Source organism: Oncorhynchus kisutch, linkage group LG19 (genome assembly GCF_002021735.2).
Source record: "Oncorhynchus kisutch isolate 150728-3 linkage group LG19, Okis_V2, whole genome shotgun sequence".
NCBI lineage: Eukaryota > Metazoa > Chordata > Actinopteri > Salmoniformes > Salmonidae > Oncorhynchus > Oncorhynchus kisutch.
In genome coordinates this window covers 54,907,901-54,931,599 of record NC_034192.2, presented here as the reverse complement: position 1 = coordinate 54,931,599, position 23,699 = coordinate 54,907,901, and the positions used below count along the sequence as shown (strand labels likewise).

General features: G+C 43.1%; 1 protein-coding gene across 1 annotated transcript in view; it reads right to left on the bottom strand.

Moving 5' to 3' along the window:
- The window catches only part of LOC109879843 (transcription factor COE1-A-like), a 52,256-nt gene that overhangs the window by 15,811 nt on the left and 12,746 nt on the right, over positions 1–23,699 (bottom strand). The window contains exon 5 of the mRNA XM_031798674.1: positions 1,007–1,095. Coding sequence (XP_031654534.1) covers positions 1,007–1,095 — 89 coding nt within the window. The remainder of the gene's footprint in view (positions 1–1,006; positions 1,096–23,699) is intronic.

The following is a 23,699-nucleotide window of genomic DNA, read 5'->3' as shown; positions in this document are numbered from 1 at the left end:
GACATGATGGTCAGTCAATACGGAACATTTCAAGAACTTTGAACGTTTTTTCAAGTGCAGTCAGTTACTACATGATTCCATATGTGTTATTTCATAGTTTTGATGTGTTCACTATTATTTTACAATGTAGAAAACAGTAAAAATAAAGAAAAAACCTTGAATGAGTAGGTGTCCAAACCTTTGACTGGTACCTACCTACCTACCTACCTACCTACCTACCTACCTACCTACCTATCTACCTACCTACCCACCTACCTACCTACCTACCTACCTACGCTCTTAGAAAAAAAGGGTTCCAAAGGGGTTCTTCGGCTGTTCCCATAGCATAACCCTTTTTTGGTTCCAGGGGTAACCCCTTTTTGGTTCCACGCATAACCCTTTTGGGTTCCATGTAGAACCCTCTGGGAATCCTACCTGGAACCAAAAAGGGTTCTCCAAAGGGTTCTCCTATGGGGACAGTCGAAGAACAGATAGAACACTTTTTTCTAAGAGTGTACCTATCTACCGCTGTTCATTTATTGGAGGAGGGAAACAGAGGAGGGAGGGAGAGGGGGAGGGAGAGAGAGGGGAGGAGATACAGGAGGTTGTTAGTCTAAAGATCAGGGGCCATATGTATCAAGTATCTCAGGGTATGAGTGCTGATTTGTTCCACAGACCTCACCACCAGACATGACCCAGAGTGAGGGAGAGGTGATTTCTCTCTTAACCTCCTACACCTGTTCTCTCTACCCTCCCCTGTTGTCTTTCAGTGCTGGACGACCAATCAAGCTTCAGTAAGAACACTCAGCTGGACAGTTCTTCGATCCACTGACTCCTCAGCTGACTGACTGAACCATGATGGACGCCTGTATACCTCCCCTCCCCCTTCTCCTCCTCCCCCTCTACTTCCCTACTCTTTCTCTCCCTCTCTCCTCCCCCTGCTCTCCTCTTCCTTCCTTTCTTTGTGCGTGTGTGTATATGTGCGTATGTGTGTGGTGGGTATGAGTGTGAATGTGTGTATGCTGACCTTAGGCAGTCTCTCCTGGTCTCCTGGATGTCTGGGGATGACTTTCTGTAACCTCTGGAAGCCGTAATCTATAGTGGGCTCATTCAACGCTGCGGAGAGAGAGAGAGAGAGAGAGAGAGAGAGAGAGAGAGAGAGAGAGAGAGAGAGAGAGAGAGAGAGAGAGAGAGAGAGAGAGAGAGAGAGAGAGAGAGAGAGAGAGAGAGAGAGAAAGAGAGAGAGAGAGAGAGAGAGAGAGAGTAATATCACTCTGAGAACACTGACAGAATTCATAGTGATGGTAATTGAATAAGCTAAGCTTTAACATGCATATTTAAACATAAGAGTATGAACAGAGCAGACCAAGGCTGGAATTATCCCTCTGAACCTTTCTACCACTTTCCCGTTCTCCCACTTTCTCTTTCCCCACCTTCTCTTTCCCATCCCCTGCAGTCTCTCTGTCAGTCTCTCATTTTCTCCCTTTCACTCTCCTTCTCTTCTATTCTCTATTCTCTGTTTCTCTATTTCTCTATTCTGTTCCTTTATTCTCTATTCCTCTGTTCTATATTCCTCTATTCTTCTATTCCTCTATTCTCTATTCTTCTATTCCTTTATTCTATATTCCCCTATTCTCTATTCTCTATTCCTTTACTCTATATTCCTCTATTCTTCTATTCTCTATTCCTTTATTCTCTATTCCTCTATTCTCTAGCCAGAGGAAACTCTCATACAGTAGAAAACCCACTGATAAAAGCAGCCGCAGGAGAAACAGAACAGACCAGCAGCTGATTGTCCTCAGAGAAGAAAACCTTATGAAGTGTGTGTATGAACAGTCTCTGTGAGTGTGTCTCTCTCTGCTTGCCGTCTGTTGGCCCCGTAGGCCCCAGCCAGGGTGTTTCCTGGGGGTGCAAGCACAGCTCGCCTCCCATCTGAGGAGACAGCTTGACCCACTGGCCCCCAGAAACAAGCATGCCACTGGAGAGACAGTGGACAAACTGTGATCCTGCTACTGTAGGCCTGCCAGGTTCTTTATGATAGACCCCCAGACAGAAAACACACACCACAGATGTACAATGAAGTGTGGATAATCTCTATCATTCTCTCTTTCTCTCTCTACTGTATATATCATTCTTTCTTTCTCTCTATCTCTTTCTTTCTTTCCCTCCCCTTCTCCCTCTCTTTTTGCTGTTGGACAGAGAGAAGGAAAAATAAGTGAAGAGAGAGGTTGACCACGGCAAATGGGAGACTGGAGAGATTGAGAAAAGAGGGAGATGAGAAAGAGATTATGTCAGACAGTGAAATGTCAGTACAGGCAGCTGGTAAATATATGAATCACGCCAAAACAATGAGAAGATCACATCTTCAATTATTACAGAGGAATAACAGTTGACATAATTTAGTCTTCTCTGACCCCTTTAAGCCTTAAGTAGGATTCAGACCTGGATTAGTCCTGCATAGGGCTGTGGAGGTCATGACATTTTGTCAGCCGGTGATTGTCAAGCAAATAACTGCCGGTCTCACGGTAATTGACTGTTAATTAACATAAACACATTTAGCGCCTCCTGGCTTCCCAGCACAGCCGACCAGCCGTTGATGCAGACCTTTGGAATATTTACATAAAACACATATATAATAAACCCATGCAATATAGTCTACACCAGAGGTTCCCAATCTATTTATAGTCTCGTACCCCTTCAAACATTCAACCTCCAGCTGCGTACCCCCTCTAGTACCAGGGTTTGCACCAGGGTTTACTCTCAAATGTTTGTTTTTTTCATCATTATAAGCCTAGCACGTGTGAGTTTTTGTCACAACCCGGCTCGTGGGAAGTGACAGAGCTCTTATAGGAGCAGGGCACAAATACTAATATAATAATAATCAATCATGTTTCTCTTTATTTAACCATCTTACATGTAAAACCTTATTTGTTCATCGAAAATTGTGAATAACTCACCACAGGTTAATGAGAAAGGTGTGCTTGAAAGGATGCACATAACTCTGCAATGTTGGGTTGTATTGGAGAGAGTTTCAGTCTTAAATCATTTCCCACACACAGTCTGTGCCTGTATTTGGTTTTCATTCTAGTGAGGGCAGAGAATCCACTCTCACATAGGTACTTGGTTGCAAAGGGCATCCATTTATTAACAGCATGATTTTCCAAGGCAGGATACTCTGAGCGCAGCCCTATCCAGAAATCTGGCAGTGACTTCTGATTAAATTAAATTTTCACAGAACCGCTTGTTGCAATTTGGATGAGGCTCTCTTGTTCAGATATGGGTAAGTGGACTGGAGGCAGGACATGAAAGGGATAATGAATCCAGTTGTTTGATTCGTCCGTTTCGGGAGAGTACCTGCGTAATTGTACACCCTGTTCACTCAGGTGCTTTGCTAAATTACATTTGACATTGTCCATAAACTTGAGTTCATTTGCACACAAAAAATGATACAATGATAGAAAGACCGTTTGTTGTCCTAATTAATGCAGACAGAGAGGAGCTCAAACTTCTTAATCATAGCCTCAATTCTGTCCCACACATTGAATATAGTTGTCGAGAGTCCCTGTAATCCTAGATTCAGATCATTCAGGTGAGAAAAAACATCACCCAGATAGGCCAGTCGTGTGAGAAACCCGTCATCATGCAAGCGATCAGACAAGTGAAAATTATGGTCAGTAAAGAAAACTTTAAGCTCATCCCTCAATTCAAAGAACATGTCAATACTTTTCCCCTTGATAACCAGCACATGTTGTAAAGGCATTACATGGTCGCTACCCATATCGTTGCACAGTGCAGAAAATACACGAGAGTTCAGGGGCCTTGTACATTCTCACTGTAGTGTCCAAAACGTTTTTCAAGCTGTCAGTCATCCGCTTGGCAGCAAAATCCTCTCGGTGGATGCTGCAGTGACCCAAGTGGTGTTGGGAGCAACTGCTTGCACGAGCGTTACCACTCCACTATGTCTCCCTGTCATGGCTTTGCACCATCACTAGAGATACCAACACATCTTGACCACCAAAGTTAATTTGATGTCACAAAGCTGTCCTGTACTTTAAAAATATCCTTTCAAAATATCAATGTAGTTCTCATCATAATTGCACTTCTTCGATGGTCCAACATCCCTGTCTGTTTTTCGGTGTTTTCCCGGGGAAGGGGGCAGTAGCTCTTCAGCTGCATCAGATTCACAACAGTCAGTGTCCATGCTAGCTGGGCTAACAACAAATGTAGAATTACTGATGCTTGCATTGGATGTGCTCGTGGAAGCAGAACAACTTGTGTCGTCGACAGGTGTAGGTGTAGTACAGCCGTACTACCAGTAGAGCTGGTATGTGTCTCTATGGACGCGGGCCTTACTAAAGGGACTGTTAGAAAATGTGAATCACATTTTTATTTGGCGTATTTTCCTACACCATCCAAATAATCCATTGTTTATTTTAGACAGGTCTAAAGAAATATGATATGAAGAAAATATTTATATATTTCCGAAGAACAAAATAGCATCAAATCAAATCAAACTTTATTTGCCACATACGCCGAACACAACAAGTGTAGACCTTACCGTGAAATGCTTACTTACAAGCCCTTAACCAACAGTGCAGTTCAAGAAGAAGAAAATATTTGCCAAGTAGGCTAAGATAAGAAGTTTTCTAGGCTTTCCTCTGACACCGCCTGTTACATAGGTCCTGGATTGCAGGAAGCTTGGCCCCAGTTATGTACTTGTCCATTCGCACTACGCTCTATAGCGCCTTACGGTCAGATACCGAGCAGTTGCCACAACAGGAGGTGATGCAACCGGTCAGGATGCTCTTGATGGTGCAGCTGTAGAAACTTTTGAGGATCTGGGGATCTACGCCAGATCTTTTCAGTATCCTGAGGGGGAAAAGGTTTTGTCGTGCCCTCATCACGACTTTCTTGGTATGTTTGGACCATGATAGTTCGTTGGTGATATGGACACCAAAGAACTTGAAACTCTCGACCCACTACACTACAGCCCCGTTGATGTTAATGGGGGCCTGTTCGGCCCGCCTTTTCCTGTAGTCCACGATCAGCTCCTTTGTCTTGCTCACATTGAGGGAGAGGTTGTTGCCCTGGCATCACACTTCCTGGTCTCTGACCTCCTCCCTATAGACTGTCTCATCGTTGTCGGTGATCAGGCCTACCACTGTTGTGTCATCAGCAAACTTAATGATGGTGTTGGAGTCGTGTTTGGCCATGCAGCAGTGGGTGAACATGGACAATAATCTGAGTTGTCCTTATGTTCATTCTATAGCTAGAGGACTCCTTATATCTCCATGAGTGTGAAGTATCATTGTTTTGTCTCTATCTGTTCTAGTACTTTCGTTTTGCTAGCTTGGGCCATCTGCTTTAAGTGGTGCCTTAGGAACTACCAAAGAGTTCATCTCAGCCTATGTTGCCCTTCCGTCCCTAGACTTATTGGATCTGACGGAGACATGGATCACCCCAGAGAACACTGTTACTCCAGCTCCTCTTTCTTCATCTGACTATGTTTTCTCTCATAGTCCAAGATCATCTGGTTGTCATGTGGTGGCACAGGTTTACTCATTTCTCCTAAATTGAGATTTTCTCTTTTCTCCCTCTCTCACCTGTCCATCTCAATTTAATTCCATGCTTTCACTGTCACTTGTCCACTCAAGCTTAACATTATTGTAATCTATCGTCCACCAGGTGCCCTTGGAGAGTTCCTCAATGAGCTTGACACCTTGATAAGCTCATTTCCTGATGATGTCTCACCGCTCTTCGCACCTGGCAACTTCAACCTCCCGACGTCTGCATTCGATTAATTTATTCCCAACTCACTCTTTCCCCTCCTTGCCTATTTGGACCTCACCCTTTCCCGATCCCCTCCAACTAACAAGGTAGGCAATACGCTTGACCTCATCTTTACAAGAGGCTGCTCGCACACTAATCTCACTGCAACATCGCCCCGCCAGATCTCTGATCACTACTTTGTTTCCTTTTCTGCCTCCCATTCATCCCAAACCTAACCACCCAGCCCCTACCCAGATGGTCATGCGCCATCGCAATCTTCACTCTCTCTCCCACTATTCTCTCCTCTTCCATTCTATCATCTCTCTCTTCTGCTAAATTCTTCTCCCTCCTGTCTCCTGATTCTGCCTCTTCGACCCTACTCTCCTCCCTTTATGCATCCTATGACTCGGACTGTCTCCTTTCCTCCCGGCCGGTTCGGCCCTCCCCTCCTGCTCCGTGGCTGAGTGACTCATTGCGAGCTTACAGAACAGGGCTGCGGGCAGCTGAGCAAAATTGGAGAAAACTAAACATCCGGAGGATCTATCATCCTTTCACTCCCTCTTCTCTACCTTCTCTGTATCTGCTGCTAAAGCCACTTTCTATCCCTCTAGATGTCAAGCTTCTGCCACCTTCCCCTCCCTACTTAATCCTCCACCCCCTTCCCCTCCCTCCTCCCTCTCTGCGGACTACTTTGTCAACCACTTTGGTTGACGACGTCTGCTACTCATTCACTCAGCCTATTGATTCCACTGGTCTCACTCACACAGAACTACCCTATGCCCTGACCTCTTTCCTCCTCTCCACCCTTTCAGGGCTGGGCTGGTCTCAGGGTATGCACACACTTGGATTGCATTGGATTGCATTTTACTTGGCAGGCCGCTCCTACCAGGTGACGTGGAGAGGATCTTTGTCTGCACCACATACTCTCACTACTGGTGTCTCCCAGGGCTTGATTCTAGGCCCTCTCACTCTGCTCCGTCATTTCTCCACATGGTCTCTCCTATCATTCCTATGCGGATGACAATCAACTACTTTTCTCCTTCCCCCCTTCTGACACTCAGGTAGTGACAAGCATCTCTGCGTGCCTGGCATAGATCTCCACTTGGATGTTGGCCCACCACCTCAAGCTCAACCTCGACAAGACGGAAATGCTCTATCTCCCAGCAATGGCCTGCCCGCTCAAAGACCTCTCCATCACGGTTGGCAACTCCACAGTGTCGCCCTCCCAGAGTGCAAAGAATCTTGGCGTGACCCTAGACAACACCCTGTCGTTCTTTGCAAACATCAACGCAGTGACCCGATCCTCCAGGTTCATGCTCTACAACATCTGTAGAGCAGGAAGCGGTGCAGGTCCTTATCCAGGCATTTGTCCTCTCCTGTCTGGACTACTGCAACACACTGTTGGCTGAGCTCCCTAGTTGTACCATCAAACACCTGAAACTTATCCACAAAGCAGCAGCCTGCCTGGTTTTCAACTTTCCCAAGTTCTCTCATGTCACCGCGCTCCTTCTCACACTCCACCGGCTTCCAGTTGAAGCTCGTATCCACTACAAGACTACGGTGCTTACCTATGGAACAGCAAGAGGAACCAACCCGTTCTGCCACCTCATGTCTCTTGGCCCTCCCACCCCTACGAGAGGGCAGCTCCAGTTCAGCCCAGTCCAAGCTCTTCTCTGTCCTGACACGCCAATGTTGGAACCATCTTCCCCCTGAAGCTAGGACAACAGAGTCCCTACCCATCTTCCGAAAAACATCTGAACCCCTACCTCAGTATCAATCCTCCTCATCACTACGAACCCCCCCCCCCAAGAAATATATAAAAAATAACACTTAACCAGCACTTGCACTTGAGCAACCCCTTCTAGCTCTGACTCTACTGATAGCTGCGTTATTGAGGAAAAATGTACTTCATAGGCCTGTAAAATGTCGTTGACCCACCTAGCTACTTTAAAATGAATGCACTAACTGTAAGTCACTCTGGATAAGAGCGTCTGCTAAATGACTAAATGTAAAATGTAAATGTTAGGCCCTGATCTGGCTATGCCATATGCCTGTGGGCTACACGAGTTTCATTTAGCAGACAAGATTTGCTTAGAATTACGTGGAATTATTTTTATATGATTTTATAGTATGAAGAATACAATTGAACAAAGCTGAATAATGTATAAAGGATGTTTTCTCCAATAGATTTGAGGGAGTGAACACATGCGGCTGTTCTGTGTTGAATGGTTAACAAAGAAACAGGTCCTCCTATATGCTTCATTAAAAGTTATTTATGCAACTTTACCTGTGATACAAACGTTGGCCTGTATGTTTTGATTTTTAACACATTCTAAAGCTGCAAGATGCCACTCTAATGATGATTTGAAAAAGGTTGTATGTAAGGCATGAGCTCTGTTTTGTTTTCTTTGTGCAGGCTGTACACACTCCATCAGTCTCTCATTCACAATTTGACAAGCACTTAATGCCTCTAATAATCCGGCTGCATCCACTTTGTGTGACTGTAATGCCCCTAAATAAATCCAGGCCTTTTGCGGCCAGTGGCTGTTGTGCCCTTGGGCTGAGTATAATAATTATAATCTCTTCTCCCGGTTGCGAGCTGAAACATGCCTCACTCACATGGCTCTCCGTGAAAGGCTACAAGAGAAGACAGACACATTGGGGACACAACTGTGCGCGTTCTTATCCAATTCCAAGGCACATATTTAACATATTGGATGAATTGTCCACATTTACTTTTCGTCATTCAACAACATGAGTAGGTCTACCGAACAGGAAAAGCGCTAGCCTATGTCAATCTACTATCCCCCAGAGTACTAAAGTTGACCTATTATATTCTGTGCAAGAAATGAATATTCCAAATACAGTCTGGGACAGTTGTGGGATGCGCTAGATCCCAAATGAATACATCCACTAAAAACTAAAAAACTGTGTAAGCAAGTAGCCTGATGCAACAGATGAGAACATTCACATTCACATTGATAAGTTATTTCTTCACATTATAAGTGCAGCAGCAATGCACACAGTTAGGCTCTATACCCAATGTTAAAGTGGCTTTCTGTGCTTTATTTTAAGAAGTTATTTGGCCACTTTAGTTGTGATACAAACCTTATCAAAACATATAGGCCTATGGGCTAGGCTACATGAGATGTGCCACTATGATTATAAAAAGTCACACAAATAAATAATTCACTGTTAGCCTTTAACTGGGCATCATTCACAAGTGATAATGTATTATTCACAAGTGATAATGTACTATTCACAAGTGATACCATATCATTCACAAGTGATAATATATATATATATATATATATATATATATATATATTTAACTATTATTTATATAGGCAAGTCAGTTAAGAACAAATTAGTATTCACAAGTGATAATATATCATTCACAAGTAATAATGTATCATTCACAAGTAATAATGTATCATTCACAAGTAATAATGTATCATTCACAAGTAATAATGTATCATTCACAAGTAATAATGTATCATTCACAAGTAATAATATATCATTCACAAGTGATAGGTAAATATTGTCACCCATCAGACTATTATTGATTTAATCTTGTCTTTACATATTGTAACGTGTGCGCTGAGAGTCGGGAAGCAAGTTCAGGGAGAGAATGCTTTAATAAATAAACGTTAACATAATACCGAACAAGAAAACACGAACAACGCACAGACATGACACTGGAACAGAAACAATAACGCCTGGGCAAGGAACCAAAGGGAGAGAGATATAAAGGGAAGGAACCAAAGGGAGAGAGATATAAAGGAAAGAAACCAAAGGGAGAGAGATATAAAGGAAAGGAACCAAAGGGAGAGAGATATAAAGGAAAGGAACCAAAGGGAGAGAGATATAAAGGAAAGGAACCAAAGGGAGAGAGATATAAAGGAAAGGAACCAAAGGGAGAGAGATATAAAGGAAAGGAACCAAAGGGAGAGAGATATAAAGAGAAGGAACCAAAGGGAGAGAGATATAAAGGGAAGGAACCAAAGGGAGAGACATATAAAGGGAAGGAACCAAAGGGAGAGAGATATAAAGAGAAGGAACCAAAGGGAGAGACATATAAAGGGAAGGAACCAAAGGGAGAGAGATATAAAGGGAAGGAACCAAAGGGAGAGACATATAAAGGGAAGGAACCAAAGGGAGAGAGATATAAAGGAAAGGAACCAAGGGAGAGAGATATAAAGGAAAGGAACCAAAGGGAGAGAGATATAAAGGGAAGGAACCAAAGGGAGAGAGATATAAAGGAAAGGAACCAAAGGGAGAGAGATATAAAGGGAAGGAACCAAAGGGAGAGAGATATAAAGGGAAGGAACCAAAGGGAGAGAGATATATAGGAACCAAAGGGAGAGACATATAAAGGGAAGGAACCAAAGGGAGAGAGATATAAAGGGAAGGAACCAGAGGGAGAAACATTTGAAGGGGAGGAACCAAAGGGAGAGAGATATAAAGGAAAGGAACCAAAGGGAGAGAGATAGTGTGCCATCACAGCAGCAAGATTTGTGACCTGTTGCCACGAGAAAAGGGCAACCAGTGAAGAACAAACACCATTGTAAATACAACCCATATTTATGCTTATTTATTTTATCTTGTGTCCTTTAGCCATTTGTACATTGTTAGAACACTGTATATATATATATAATATGACATTTGTAATGTCTTTACTGTTTTGAAACTTCTGTATGTGTAATGTTTACTGTTCATTTTTGTTGTTTTTCACTTCATATATTCACTTTGTATGTTGTCTACCTCACTTGCTTTGGCAATGTTAACACATGTTTCCCATGCCAATAAAGCCCATGAATTGAATTGAATTGAATTGATATAAAGGAAAGGAACCAAAGGGAGGGAGATATAAAGAGAAGGAACCAAAGGGAGAGAGATATAAAGGGAAGGAACCAAAGGGAGAGAGATATAAAGAGAAGGAACCAAAGGGAGAGACATATAAAGGGAAGGAACCAAAGGGAGAGAGATATAAAGGGAAGGAACCAAAGGGAGAGACATATAAAGGGAAGGAACCAAAGGGAGAGAGATATAAAGGAAAGGAACCAAAGGGAGAGAGATATAAAGGAAAGGAACCAAAGGGAGAGAGATATAAAGGGAAGGAACCAAAGGGAGAGAGATATAAAGGAAAGGAACCAAAGGGAGAGAGATATAAAGGAAAGGAACCAAAGGGAGAGAGATATAAAGGAAAGGAACCAAAGGGAGAGAGATATAAAGGAAAGGAACCAAAGGGAGAGAGATATAAAGGAAAGGAACCAAAGGGAGAGAGATATAAAGGAAAGGAACCAAAGGGAGAGAGATATAAAGGAAAGGAACCAAAGGGAGAGAGATATAAAGGAAAGGAACCAAAGGGAGAGAGATATAAAGGGAAGGAACCAAAGGGAGAGAGATATAAAGGAAAGGAACCAAAGGGAGAGAGATATAAAGGGAAGGAACCAAAGGGAGAGAGATATAAAGGAAAGGAACCAAAGGGAGAGATATATAAAGGAAAGGAACCAAAGGGAGAGAGATACAAAGGAAAGGAACCAAAGGGAGAGAGATATAAAGGAAAGGAACCAAAGGGAGAGAGATATAAAGGAAAGGAACCAAAGGGAAAGAGATATAAAGGAAAGGAACCAAAGGGAGAGAGATATAAAGGAAAGGAACCAAAGGGAGAGAGATATAAAGGGAAGGAACCAAAGGGAGAGAGATATAAAGGAAAGGAACCAAAGGGAGAGAGATATAAAGGAAAGGAACCAAAGGGAGAGACATATAAAGGGAAGGTAATCAGGGAGGTGATGGAGTCCAGGTGTGTCTGATGAAGCGCAGGTGCTAGTAACGATGGTGACAGGTGTGTGCCATAACGAGCAGACTGGTGACCAAGAGACCGGAGAGGGTGCACACGTGACACATATACTAAAGGGGCTGCGGAAAAATACATGTCATCTATTCACTTGAAAAGCGAACGGAGGATCCTTTTCACGTGGTTCATTTTCATGCCAGCCAGGTACTCCTGTTATAAAGAGAAGCAATGTGCTTGATATTAGGAAAGTTAATAGAGGCCATCACTCTGTTTTCTCACGCAATTGCCAAGCCTATATAAATGTTACGCAGCAGGAGCTCATGGGCTCTCGTGATTAGATCAAGTGTTTGAATCCGTTGTAGAATACATTTGCATTGATGTCAGAGTGATTAGAGGGACAATAGAGTCCTGAGTGCCAGGAAGTTAGCAGGTTCGGTAGGCTACCTAGACCATCAGCAGCATCATGTCAGAGTGATTAGAGGGACAATAGAGTCCTGAGTGCCAGGCAGTTAGCAGGTTCGGTAGGCTACCTAGACCATCAGCAGCATCATGTCAGAGTGATTAGAGGGACAATAGAGTCCTGAGTGCCAGGAAGTTAGCAGGTTCGGTAGGCTACCTAGACCATCAGCAGCATCATGTCAGAGTGATTAGAGGGACAATAGAGTCCTGAGTGCCAGGCAGTTAGCAGGTTCGGTAGGCTACCTAGGCCATCAGCAGCATCAGACCTTGGAGAAGCCTAATTACTGTGACCGCCGGTGTGGCGGTAATACGGTCACTGTAAAAACCTATATTCCTGCATGCTTACTACACTGACTGGCCGAGGGGCTATGGTTTTTCAGAAGATATTAAATGTTAGCAAAGTCAATAGCCTTTTAGATATGAACAACTACGTAGTCTCTCTCTCTGTGTGTGTGTGTGTGCGTGTGTGCGAGTGTGTGTGTGTGCGCGAGTGTGTGTGCGTGTGTGTGTGTCTGTGTATGCGTGTGAAAAAGAGCAACAGAGAGAGACAGGGCAAGATAGAGATAAAGTGAATCATAAATAAATCACATCACAAAACTACTAAATCATAACCAGTAAAACATACCTACATTAATACATCATAAACTTTAGAATCAGCAACTGTCGGAATTGACCTCCCAATCACCTCGATCAGCTCCATCATCAGGATCAATACTCATGGGAGTTTCATAAAGTCACACCACCATCCACAGGACTAGAGGGTAGGATATGTCTATGAGTTAGGGAGGGACGGAGGAGAGCTGGAGGAGGGAAGGAGGTTGGTAGGAGGAAGAGGAAGGGGAAGAAGAGGGGAGGAGGAATGGGAGGAGGAGAGATGGAGGAGGAAGGGGGGAAGGATAGGAGGAGGATGATGGGAGGAGAAGAGGAAGAGGAGGAGGAGGGAAGGATGGGAGGAGGAGGGTATGAGGAGGAGGATGGATGAGAGGTCAGACAGCCAGTAATCTATCTCCCTGTAGTATGAATCACGAACAAGAACACTTAACCTCCTGTAAGAACATTTGTTCCACCTCTAATAATCTCATCTCATCTCTCTCTCTCTCTCTCTCTCTCTCTCTCTCTCTCTCTCAGACCTATAAAATATAACTTGTTTTTTATACAGGAATTTGAGAATTTTACCAATTAATGTACGTAAATATGACATTTCACTATGATAATACCAAAAGTTCAACTAATCTAGGATTTAAGATTACAGTAAAATGACTAGTCCCATCATAAAAGCGCAAAATGAAAAATCCTATAATCAACATAAATCAAATACTGATCTTTAGGGTAGATTAGAATGAGGCGTTCCACCATCTGTACATTCCAATTCCTTCCTACCATTCCATTTAGCAGGAAGGAGGAGAGAGGGTTTAAACCCTACATCTAATTTGAATATCCCCTTAAAATTGAGTTTCTAAAGGAACTGTGACTGGCTGTAGATACTGTATCTGAGAGTAAACTGAGTGTGTGTGAGAAAGAATGCTCCCCATCTCTACCAGAGTTTTAACCAACAGTAGCTCAATAAAGGAATAAATTAGAGCAATAGACATCCTCGCTACTGCACTCTACTGTTATTGTGTGTGTGTGTGTTTGTGTGAGACAGAGAGAGTGAGAGAGAGTGTGAGAGAGAAAGAGCGCGAGAGAGGGACAGACACTAAACAAATAACAACAGGAAGAGTTATCTATCCAAAATGGAGATGGATGGGTAAACGACTTCTCCAAGCGTTTTGGCCCTATAAGAAAGAACATGCAGCAAAAACATAGACATGATCAAATATAAATCTTATAATCAACTATTAAAGGCTGCCAGAACCCACTGGATTCTCCAATTACATTGAATGAACTTCAAGACAAAATACAAACCCTCCAACCCAAAAAGGCCTGTGGGGTTGATGGTATCCTAAATGAAATGATAAAATATACAGACAACAAATTCCAATTGGCTATTTTTAAACTCTTTAACATCATTTTTAGCTCTGGCATCTTCCCCAATATTTGGGACCAAGGACTGATCACCCCAATCCACAAAAGTGGAGACTGATTTGACACCGATAACTACTGTGGCATATGCATCAACAGCAACCTGGGAAAATCCTCTGCATTATCATTAACAGTAGACTCGTACATTTCCTCAGTGAAAACAATGTACTGAGCAAATGTCAAATTGGCTTTTTACCAAATTGCCGTACAACAGACCACGTATTCACCCTGCACACCCTAATCGACAAACAAACAAACCAAAACAAAGGCAAAGTATTCTCATGTTTTGTTGATTTCAAAATGCTTCTGTCTCAATTTGGCATGTGGGTTTGCTCTACAAATTGATAGAAAGTGGTGTTTGGGGAAAAACAAATGATATTATAAAATCCATGTACACAAACAAGTGTGCGGATAGAATTGGCAAAAAACACACACATTTTATTTCCAAAGGGGTGGGGTGAGACAGGGATGCAGGTTAAGCCCCACACTAGAACAGTCTGCAACACCAGGCCTCACCATATAGAATCCGAAGTCAAATGTCTATTGTTTGCTGATGATCTGTTGCTTCTGCCCCCAATCAAGGAGGCCCTACAGCAGCACCTAGATCTTCTGCACAAATGATATCAGACCTGGGCCCTGACAGTTAATCTCAGTAAGACAAAAGTAATGGTGTTCCAAAAAAGGTCCAGTCACCACAAATACAAATTCCATCTAGACACTGTTGCCCTAGAGCACAAAAAAACTATACATACCATGGCCTAAACATCAGCGCCACAGGTAACTTCCACAATGCTGTGAATGATTTGTGAGACAAGGCAAGAGACTTCTATGCCATTAAAAGGAACATACAATTCTACATACCAATTAGGATCTGCCTAAAAATACTTGAATCAGTTATAGAACCCATTGCTCTTTACAGTTGCGAGGTCTGGGGTCCGTTCACCAACCTATAATTCACAAAATGGGACAAACTCCAAATTGAGACTCTGCATGCAGAATTCTGCAAAAACATCCTCTGTGTACAATGTCAAACACCAAATAATGCATGCAGAGCAGAATATGGCTGATACACGCTAATTATAAAAATCCAGAACTCAAGTCGTTAAAAGGAAGCGATTCCCAAACCTTCCATAACAAAGCCATCAATCTACAGAGAAATAAACCTGGAGAAGAGTCCCCTAAGCAAGCTGGTCCTGGGGCTCTGTTCACAAACACAAACAGACCCCACAGAGCCCCAGGACAACAACACAATTAGACCCAATCAAATCATGAGAAAACACAAAGATGCAGTACCAGTCAAGAGTTTGGACACACATACTTATTCAAGGACTTGTCTTTATATGTACTATTTTCGACATGGTAGAAAAATAGTGAAGACTTCAAAACTATACAATAACACATATGGAATGATTTAGTAAACAAAAAATGTTAACAAATGAAAATATATTTTATATTTGTAATTTTTCAGAGTAGTCACCCTTTGCCTTGATGACAGCTTTGCACACTCTTGTCATTCTCTCAACCAGCTTCATGAGGTAATCACCTCATGCCTTGTTAAAAGTTAACTTCTTTTTTTCTATTGAGTCAATCATTTCTGTTGTGACAAGGTAGGGGTATAAGAAATATAGCCCTATTTGGTAAAATACCAAGTTCATATTATGGCAGGAACAGTTCAAATATGTAAAGAGAAATGACAGTCCATCACTACTTTAAGACAAAAAAATCTGTCAATACGGAACATTTCAAGAACAAGTGCAGTCGCAAAAACCATCAAGCGCAATGATGAAACTGGCTCTCATGAGGACCGCCACCGGAAAAGAAGACCTAGAGTTACCTCTGCTGCAGAGGATAAGTTCATTAGAGTTGACTGCACCTCAGATCAAAACAAATCAAATTGTATTTGTCACATACACATGGTTAGCAGATGTTAATGCGAGTGTAGCGAAATACTTGTGCTTCTAGTTCCGACAATGCAGTAATACCCAATGAGTAATCTAACCTAATAATTCCACAACTACCTTATACACACAAGTGTAAAGGAATGAAGAATATGTACATAAAGTTATATGAATGAGTGATGGTACAGAACGGCATAGGCAAGATGCAGTAGATGGTATCGAGTACAGTATATACATATGAGATGAGTAATGTAGGGTATGTAAACATTATATTAAGTGGCATTGTTTAAAGTGACTAGTGATACATTTTTTACATCAATTTTCCATTATTAAAGTGGCTGGAGTGGAGTCATTTTGTTGGCAGCAGCCACTCAATGTTAGTGTTGGCTGTTTTACAGTCTGATGGCCTTGAGATAGAAGCTGTTTTTCAGTCACACGGTCCCTGCTTTGATGCAACTGTACTGACCTCGCCTTCTGGATGATAGCAGGGTGAACAGGCAGTGGCTCGGGTGGTTGTTGTCCTTGATGATCTATATGGCCTTCCTGAGACATCGGGTGGTGTAGGTGTCCTGGAGGGCAGGTAGTTTGCCCCCGGTGATGCGTTGTGCAGCCCTCACTACCCTCTGGAGAGCCTTACGGTTGTGGGCGGCGCAGTTGCCGTACCAGGCGGTGATACAGCCCGACAGGATGACATTGATTGTGCTTCTGTAAAAGTTTGTGAGTGCTTTTGGTGACAAGCCAAATTTCTTCAGCCTCCTGAGGTTGCTATGAGGATGTGGCTGGGGATGCCGTCTGGGCCTGTAGCCTTGCGAGGGTTAACACATTTAAATGTTTTACTCACGTCGGTTGCAGTGAAGGAGAGTCCGCAGGTTTTGGTAGCGGGCCGTGCCAGTGGCACTGTATTGTCCTCAAAGCGAGCAAATAAGTTATTTAGTCTGTCTGGGAGCAAGACATCCTGATCTGCTGGTTTTCTTTTTGTAATCCGTGATTGACTGTAGACCCTGCCACATACCTCTTGTGTCTGAGCCATTGAATTGCGACTCTACTTTGTCTCTATACTGACGCTTAGCTTGTTTGATTGCCTTGCGGAGGGAATAGCTACACTGTTTGTATTCGGTCATGTTTCCGGTCACCTTGCCCTGGTTAAAAGCAGTGGTTCGCACTTTCAGTTTTGCGCGAATGCTGCCATCAATCCACGGTTTCCGCTTTGGGAATGTTTTAACAGTTGCTGTGGGTACGACATGTTTTTGGACGCAATGATGAACATATCCCAATCCACGTGATCGAAGCAAATTTGAAGCATGGAATAAGATTGGTCGGAGCAGCGTTGAACAGACCTGAGTGCGGGAGCTTCCTGTTTTAGTCTCTGTCTATAGGCTGGGAGCAACAAAATGGAGTTGTGGTCAGCTTTTCCGAAAGGAGGGCGGGGGAGGGCCTTATATGCGTCGTGGAAGTTAGAATAACAATGATCCAGGGTTTTACCAGCCCTGGTTGCACAATCGATATGCTGAAAGAATTTAGGGAGTCTTGCTTTCAGATTAGCCTTGTTACAATCCCCAGCTACAATGAATGCAGCCTCAGGATATGTGGTTTCCAGTTTACATAGAGTCAAATAAAGTTTGTTCAGGGCCATCGATGTGTCTGCTTGCGGGGAATATATGCGGCTGTGATTATAATTGAAGAGAATTCTCTTGGTAGATAATGCCGTCGACATTTGATTGTGAGGAATTCTAAGTCTGGTGAACAGAAGGACTTGAGTTCCTGTATGTTGTTATGATCACACCACGTCTCGTTAATCATAAGGCATACCCCCCCGCCCCTCTTCTTACCAGAAAGATGCTTGTTTCTGTCGGCGCGATGCGTGAAGAAACCAGCTGGCTGCACCGACTCTGATGGCGTGTCTCGAGTGAGCCATGTTTCCGTGATGCAAAGAATGTTACAGTCTCTGATGTCCCTCTGGAATGCTACCCTTGCTCGGATTTCATCAACCTTGTTGTCAAGAGACTGGTCATTGGCAAGTAGTATGCTAGGGAGTGGTGCACGATGTGCCCGTCTCCGGAGCCTGACCAGAAGACCGCTTCGTTTTCCCCTTTTACGGCGACGTTGGTTCGCCGGCTGGGATCCGATCCATTGTCCTGGGTGGTGGGCAAAACACAGGATCCGCTTCGGGAAAGTCGTATTCCTGGTCGTAATGATGGTGAGTTGGCGTTGCTCTATTCAGTAGTTCCTCCCGACTGTATGTAATGAAACCTAAGATTACCTGGGGTACCAATGTAAGAAATAACACTTAAAAAAAACAAAATACTGCATAGTTTCCTTGGAACGCGAAGCGAGGCGGCCATCTCTGTCGGCGCCGGAAGTGTTATCTATCCCTCTATTCTATCATCTACAGTGCCATGCGAAAGTATTGAACTTTGCGACCTTTTTCCACATTTCAGGCTTCAAACATAAAGATATAAAACTGTATTTTTTTATGAAGAATCAACAACAAGTGGGACACAATCGTGAAGTGGAACGACATTTATTGGATATTTCAAACGTTTTTAACAAATCAAAAACTGAAAAATTGGGCGTGCAAAATTATTCAGTAATTTTTCATTAAGTTCAGTGAGGATCTCTGAATGATCCAATGTTGACCTAAATGACTAATGATGATAAATACAATCCACCTGTGTGTAATCAAGTCTCCATATAAATGCACCTGCACTGTGATAGTCTCAGAGGTCCGTTAAAAGCGCAGAGAGCATCATGAAGAACAAGCAACACACCAGGCAGGTCCGAGATACTGTTGTGAAGAAGTTTAAAGCCGGATTTGGATACAAAAAGATTTCCCAAGCTTTAAACATCCCAAGGAGCACTGTGCAAGCGATAATATTGAAATGGAAGGAGTACCAGACCACTGCAAATCTACCAAGACCTGGCCGTCCCTCTAAACTTTCAGCTCATACAAGGAGAAGACTGATCAGAGACGCAGCCAAGAGGCCCATGATCACTCTGGATGAACTGCAGAGATCTACAGCTGAGGTGGGAGACTCTGTCCATAGGACAACAATCAGTCGTATATTGCACAAATCTGGCCTTTATGGAAGAGCGGCAAGAAAGCCATTTCTTAAAGATATCCATAAAAAGTGTTGTTTAAAGTTTGCCACAAGCCACCTGGGAGACACACCAAACATGTGGAAGAAGGTGCTCTGGTCAGATGAAACCAAAATTGAAGTTTTTGGCAACAATGCAAAACGTTATGTTTGGCGTAAAAGCAACACAGCTCATCACCCTGAACACACCATCCCCACTGTCAAACATGGTGGTGGCAGCATCATGGTTTGGGCCTGCTTTTCTTCAGCAGGGACAGGGAAAATGGTTAAAATTGATGGGAAGATGGATGGAGCCAAATACAGGACCATTCTGGAAGAAAACCTGATGGAGTCTGCAAAAGACCTGAGACTGGGACGGAGATTTGTCTTCCAACAAGACAATGATCCAAAACATAAAGCAAAATCTACAATGGAATGGTTCAAAAATAAACATATCCAGGTGTTAGAATGGCCAAGTCAAAGTCCAGACCTGAATCCAATCGAGAATCTGTGGAAAGAACTGAAAACTGCTGTTCACAAATGCTCTACATCCAACCTCACTGAGCTCGAGCTGTTTTGCAAGGAGGAATGGGAAAAAATGTCAGTCTCTCGATGTGCAAAACTGATAGAGACATACCCCAAGCGACTTACAGCTGTAATCGCAGCAAAAGGTGGCGCTACAAAGTATTAACTTAAGGGGGCTGAATAATTTTGCACGCCCAATTTTTCAGTTTTTGATTTGTTAAAAAAGTTTGAAATATCCAATAAATGTCGTTCCACTTCATGATTGTGTCCCACTTGTTGTTGATTCTTCACAGAAAAATACAGTTTTATATCTTTATGTTTGAAGCCTGAAATGTGGCAAAAGGTCGCAAAGTTCAAGGGGGCTGAATACTTTCGCAAGGCACTGTATGTATATATCCCTCTATCCTATCCTCTATGTATATTACCCTCTATCCTATCCTCCATGTATATATCCCTCTATCCTATCATCTGTGTATCTATCCCTCTATCCTATCATCTGTGTATCTATCCCTCTATCCTATCATCTGTGTATCTATCCCTCTATCCTATCATCTGTGTATCTATCCCTCTATCCTATCATCTGTGTATCTATCCCTCTATCCTATCATCTGTGTATATATCCCTCTATCCTATCATCTGTGTATCTATCCCTCTATCCTATCCTCTATGTATATATCTCTCTATCCTATCATCTATGTATCTATCCCTCTATCCTATCATCTATGTATATATCCCTCTATCCTATCATCTATGTATATATCCCTCTATCCTATCATCTATGTATATATCCCTCTATCCTATCATCTATGTATATATCCCTCTATCCTATGCTCTATGTATCTAAAAAACAAATTACTGCATAGTTTCCTAGGAACGCGAAGAGAGCCATCTCTGTCGGCGCCGGAAGTTTTTAACTATTTAAGCTCAAATAAATGCTTCACAGAGTTCAAGTAACAGACACATCTCAACATCAACTGTTCAGAGAAGACAGTTGAATCAGGCCTTCAGGGTTGAATTGCTGCAAAGAAACCACTACTAAAGGACACCAATAAGAAGAAGGGACTTGCTTTGGCCATGAAACACGAGCAATGGTCATTAGACCGGTGGATATAGCCTTCCTATTTTAAAAATTGTTTTGCTTACCATGTGATTCTATATAGGTTATTTCATAGTTTTGAAGTCTTCACTATTATTCTACAATGTATAAAATAGTGAAAATAAACCAAAACCCTTGAATGAGTAGGTGTGTCCAAACTTTTGACTGGTATTGTAATTATTTAACACAAGGGAAAGAATGAACAAAAAAACAGAGCAGGCAGAATACCTGACCACTGTGACTGAACCAAACTTAAAGAAAGCTTTGACTTTGTACAGCCTCAGTGAGCATAGCCTTGCTATTGAGAATGGTCGCCGTAGGCAGACCTGGCTCTCAAGAGAAGACAGGCTATGTGATCACTGCCCACAAAAGGAGGTGGAAACTGAGCTGCACTTCCTAACCTCCTGCCCATTGTATGACCATATTAGAGACACATATTTCCCTCAGATTACAAAGATCCACAAATAATTTGAAAACAAACCCAATTTTGATAAACTCCCATGTCTATTGGGTGAAATACTACAGTGTAACATCACAGCAGCAAGATTTGTGACCTGTTACACACAGGAAAAGGGCAACCAGTGAAGAACAAACACCATTGTAAATACAACCCATATTTCATTTTGATTTATATTCCATTTTGTACTTTTAACTATTTGCACATAATATGACATTTGTAAATAATGTATTATTTTGGAACTTTTCAGAGTGCAATGTTTACAGTACCTTTTTACTGTTGTTTATAATCTACTTCACTTGTTTTGGCAATGTAAACATATGTTTCATGCCAATAAAGCCCTTAGATTGAAATTGAATTGACACAGAGAGAGAGACAGAGACAAAGAGATTCTGTGTGTGTGTGTATTTGTGTGTGTGTGTGCTTCTAAGGTCCATCTACTATATGCTACACATTGATACTAATGCCAGTAATACAGGTACAGATTGAAGTCCTTTCATTTCACAGTTCCGCCCGATATAAAAATGACAAACAACGTCTTGCTCTCTCCACCCGCCTGTGGAATACTAGTCCCATAGAACTTTGAGAGAATGGCAGTTAAATGGCACATGTAGTGCACTACTTTTGACCAGGTCCTATGGACTTTACATAGGGAATAGGGAGCCATTTGGGACTCACTTTCAGCCTGTTAATATTCTGTTGCTGTACTTTAGTCTTCTCCTGTCCCTGTCCTGTCCTAACAGCATCCCCAGCCCTGATGACTGATGACTGCGGACTGCTGACTGATGCTTCACACATACCTAATCAGTACTGAGCCCAGAAATACTAAACTTAATGTCAGAGAGAGAGAGGGAGAGAGAGAGAGAGAGGAGGGAGGAGAGAGGAGAGAGGAGAGAGAGATGGTTTTGGTTTTTGTATGTGTGTATGTGTGTGTGTGTAAATGTGCGTGTCCCTGCTTCGAGGAAAACACAGAGACGCCGACGCGGGCCACCACCACTCACAAGGCCTGTGAGTTCTCGTTCTCCGTGGCAGGCGTGAGTAAGACATTTAAACGTGTTAACCCTCGCAAGGCTGGTGAGCCAGAGGCCATCCCATGCCAAGTCCTCAGAGCATGCGCAGACCAGCTTGCTAGAGTGTTTACGGACATATTCAATCAATCCCTATCCCAGTCTGTTGTCCCCACTTGCTTCAACATGTCCACCATTGTTCTTGTACCCAAGAAAGTGAAGTTAGCTGAACTAAATGACTATCGCCCCATAGTGCTCACTTCTGTCATCATGAGGTGAAGTTAGCTGAACTAAATGACTATCGCCCCGTAGCGCTCACTTCTGTCATCATGAGGTGAAGGTAGCTGAACTAAATGACTATCGCCCCGTAGTGCTCACTTCTGTCATCATGAGGTGAAGGTAGCTGAACTAAATGACTATCGCCCCATAGCACTCACTTCTGTCATCATGAGGTGCTTTGAGAAGCTAGTCAATGATCATATCACCTCCACCCTACCTGACACCCTAGACCCACTTCAGTTTGCATACCGCCCCAACAGATCACGGATGATGTTATCGCCATGGCACTGCACACTACCCCATGTGGACAAGAGGAATACGTATGTAAGAATGCTGTTCACTGACTACAGCTCAGCATTCAACATCATAGTACCCTCCAAGCTTATCACTAAGATCGGGGCCCTGGGTCTGAATCCCTCTTTGTGCAACTGGGTCCTGAACATCCTGATGGGCCGACCCCAGGTTAGTGAAGGTAGGCAACAATACTTGCGCCATGCTGACCCTTAACGCGGGGGCCCCACAAGGGTGAGTGCTCAGCTCCCTCCTGGACTTCCGGTTCATCCATTACTGCGGGGCAACGCACGTCTCCAATTCAATCATCAAGTTTGCAGATGACACTACAGTTGTAGGCTTGATTAACAACAACGAGACAGCCTATAGGGAGGAGGTGAGAGCCCTGGCAGAGTTGTGCCAGGAAAATAATCTCTCCTCCAACATCAACAAAACGAAGGAGCTGATCGTGAACTTCAGAAGACAGCAGAGAAGGCACATCCCCATCTGCATTGGCAGGCCGCAGTGGAGAAGGTGAACAGCTTCAAGTTCCTTGTGCACATCAAAGACAACCTGAAATGGTCCATTCACACAGATAGTGTGGTGAAGAAGGCACAACAGCATCGTCAACCTCAGGAGGCAGAAGACATTCGGCTTGGCTCCTAAGTCCCTCACAGACCTCTACAGATGCACTGATGAGAGCATCCTGTCAGGCTGTATGACAGCCTGGTACGGCAATGGCACCATCTGTAACCGCATCAAAGCTGGGACTGAGATACTGATAAACAGCTTCTGTCTCCAGGCCACTGTTAAATAGTCACCATTAGCTGGCCTCCGCCCAGTACCCTGCACTGAACTTAGTCACTGTTACTAGCCGGGTACCACCCGGTACTCTACCTTGCGAGAGACTGCTGCCCTATATACATAGTCATTGAACACAGGTCACTTTAATTATGTTTATATACTGTTTTACCCACTTCGTATGAATATACTGTATTCTTGTCAAGGTTCATCCTATATTACTACTGTACACACCATTTCAATTGACATACTGTCCATTCTGT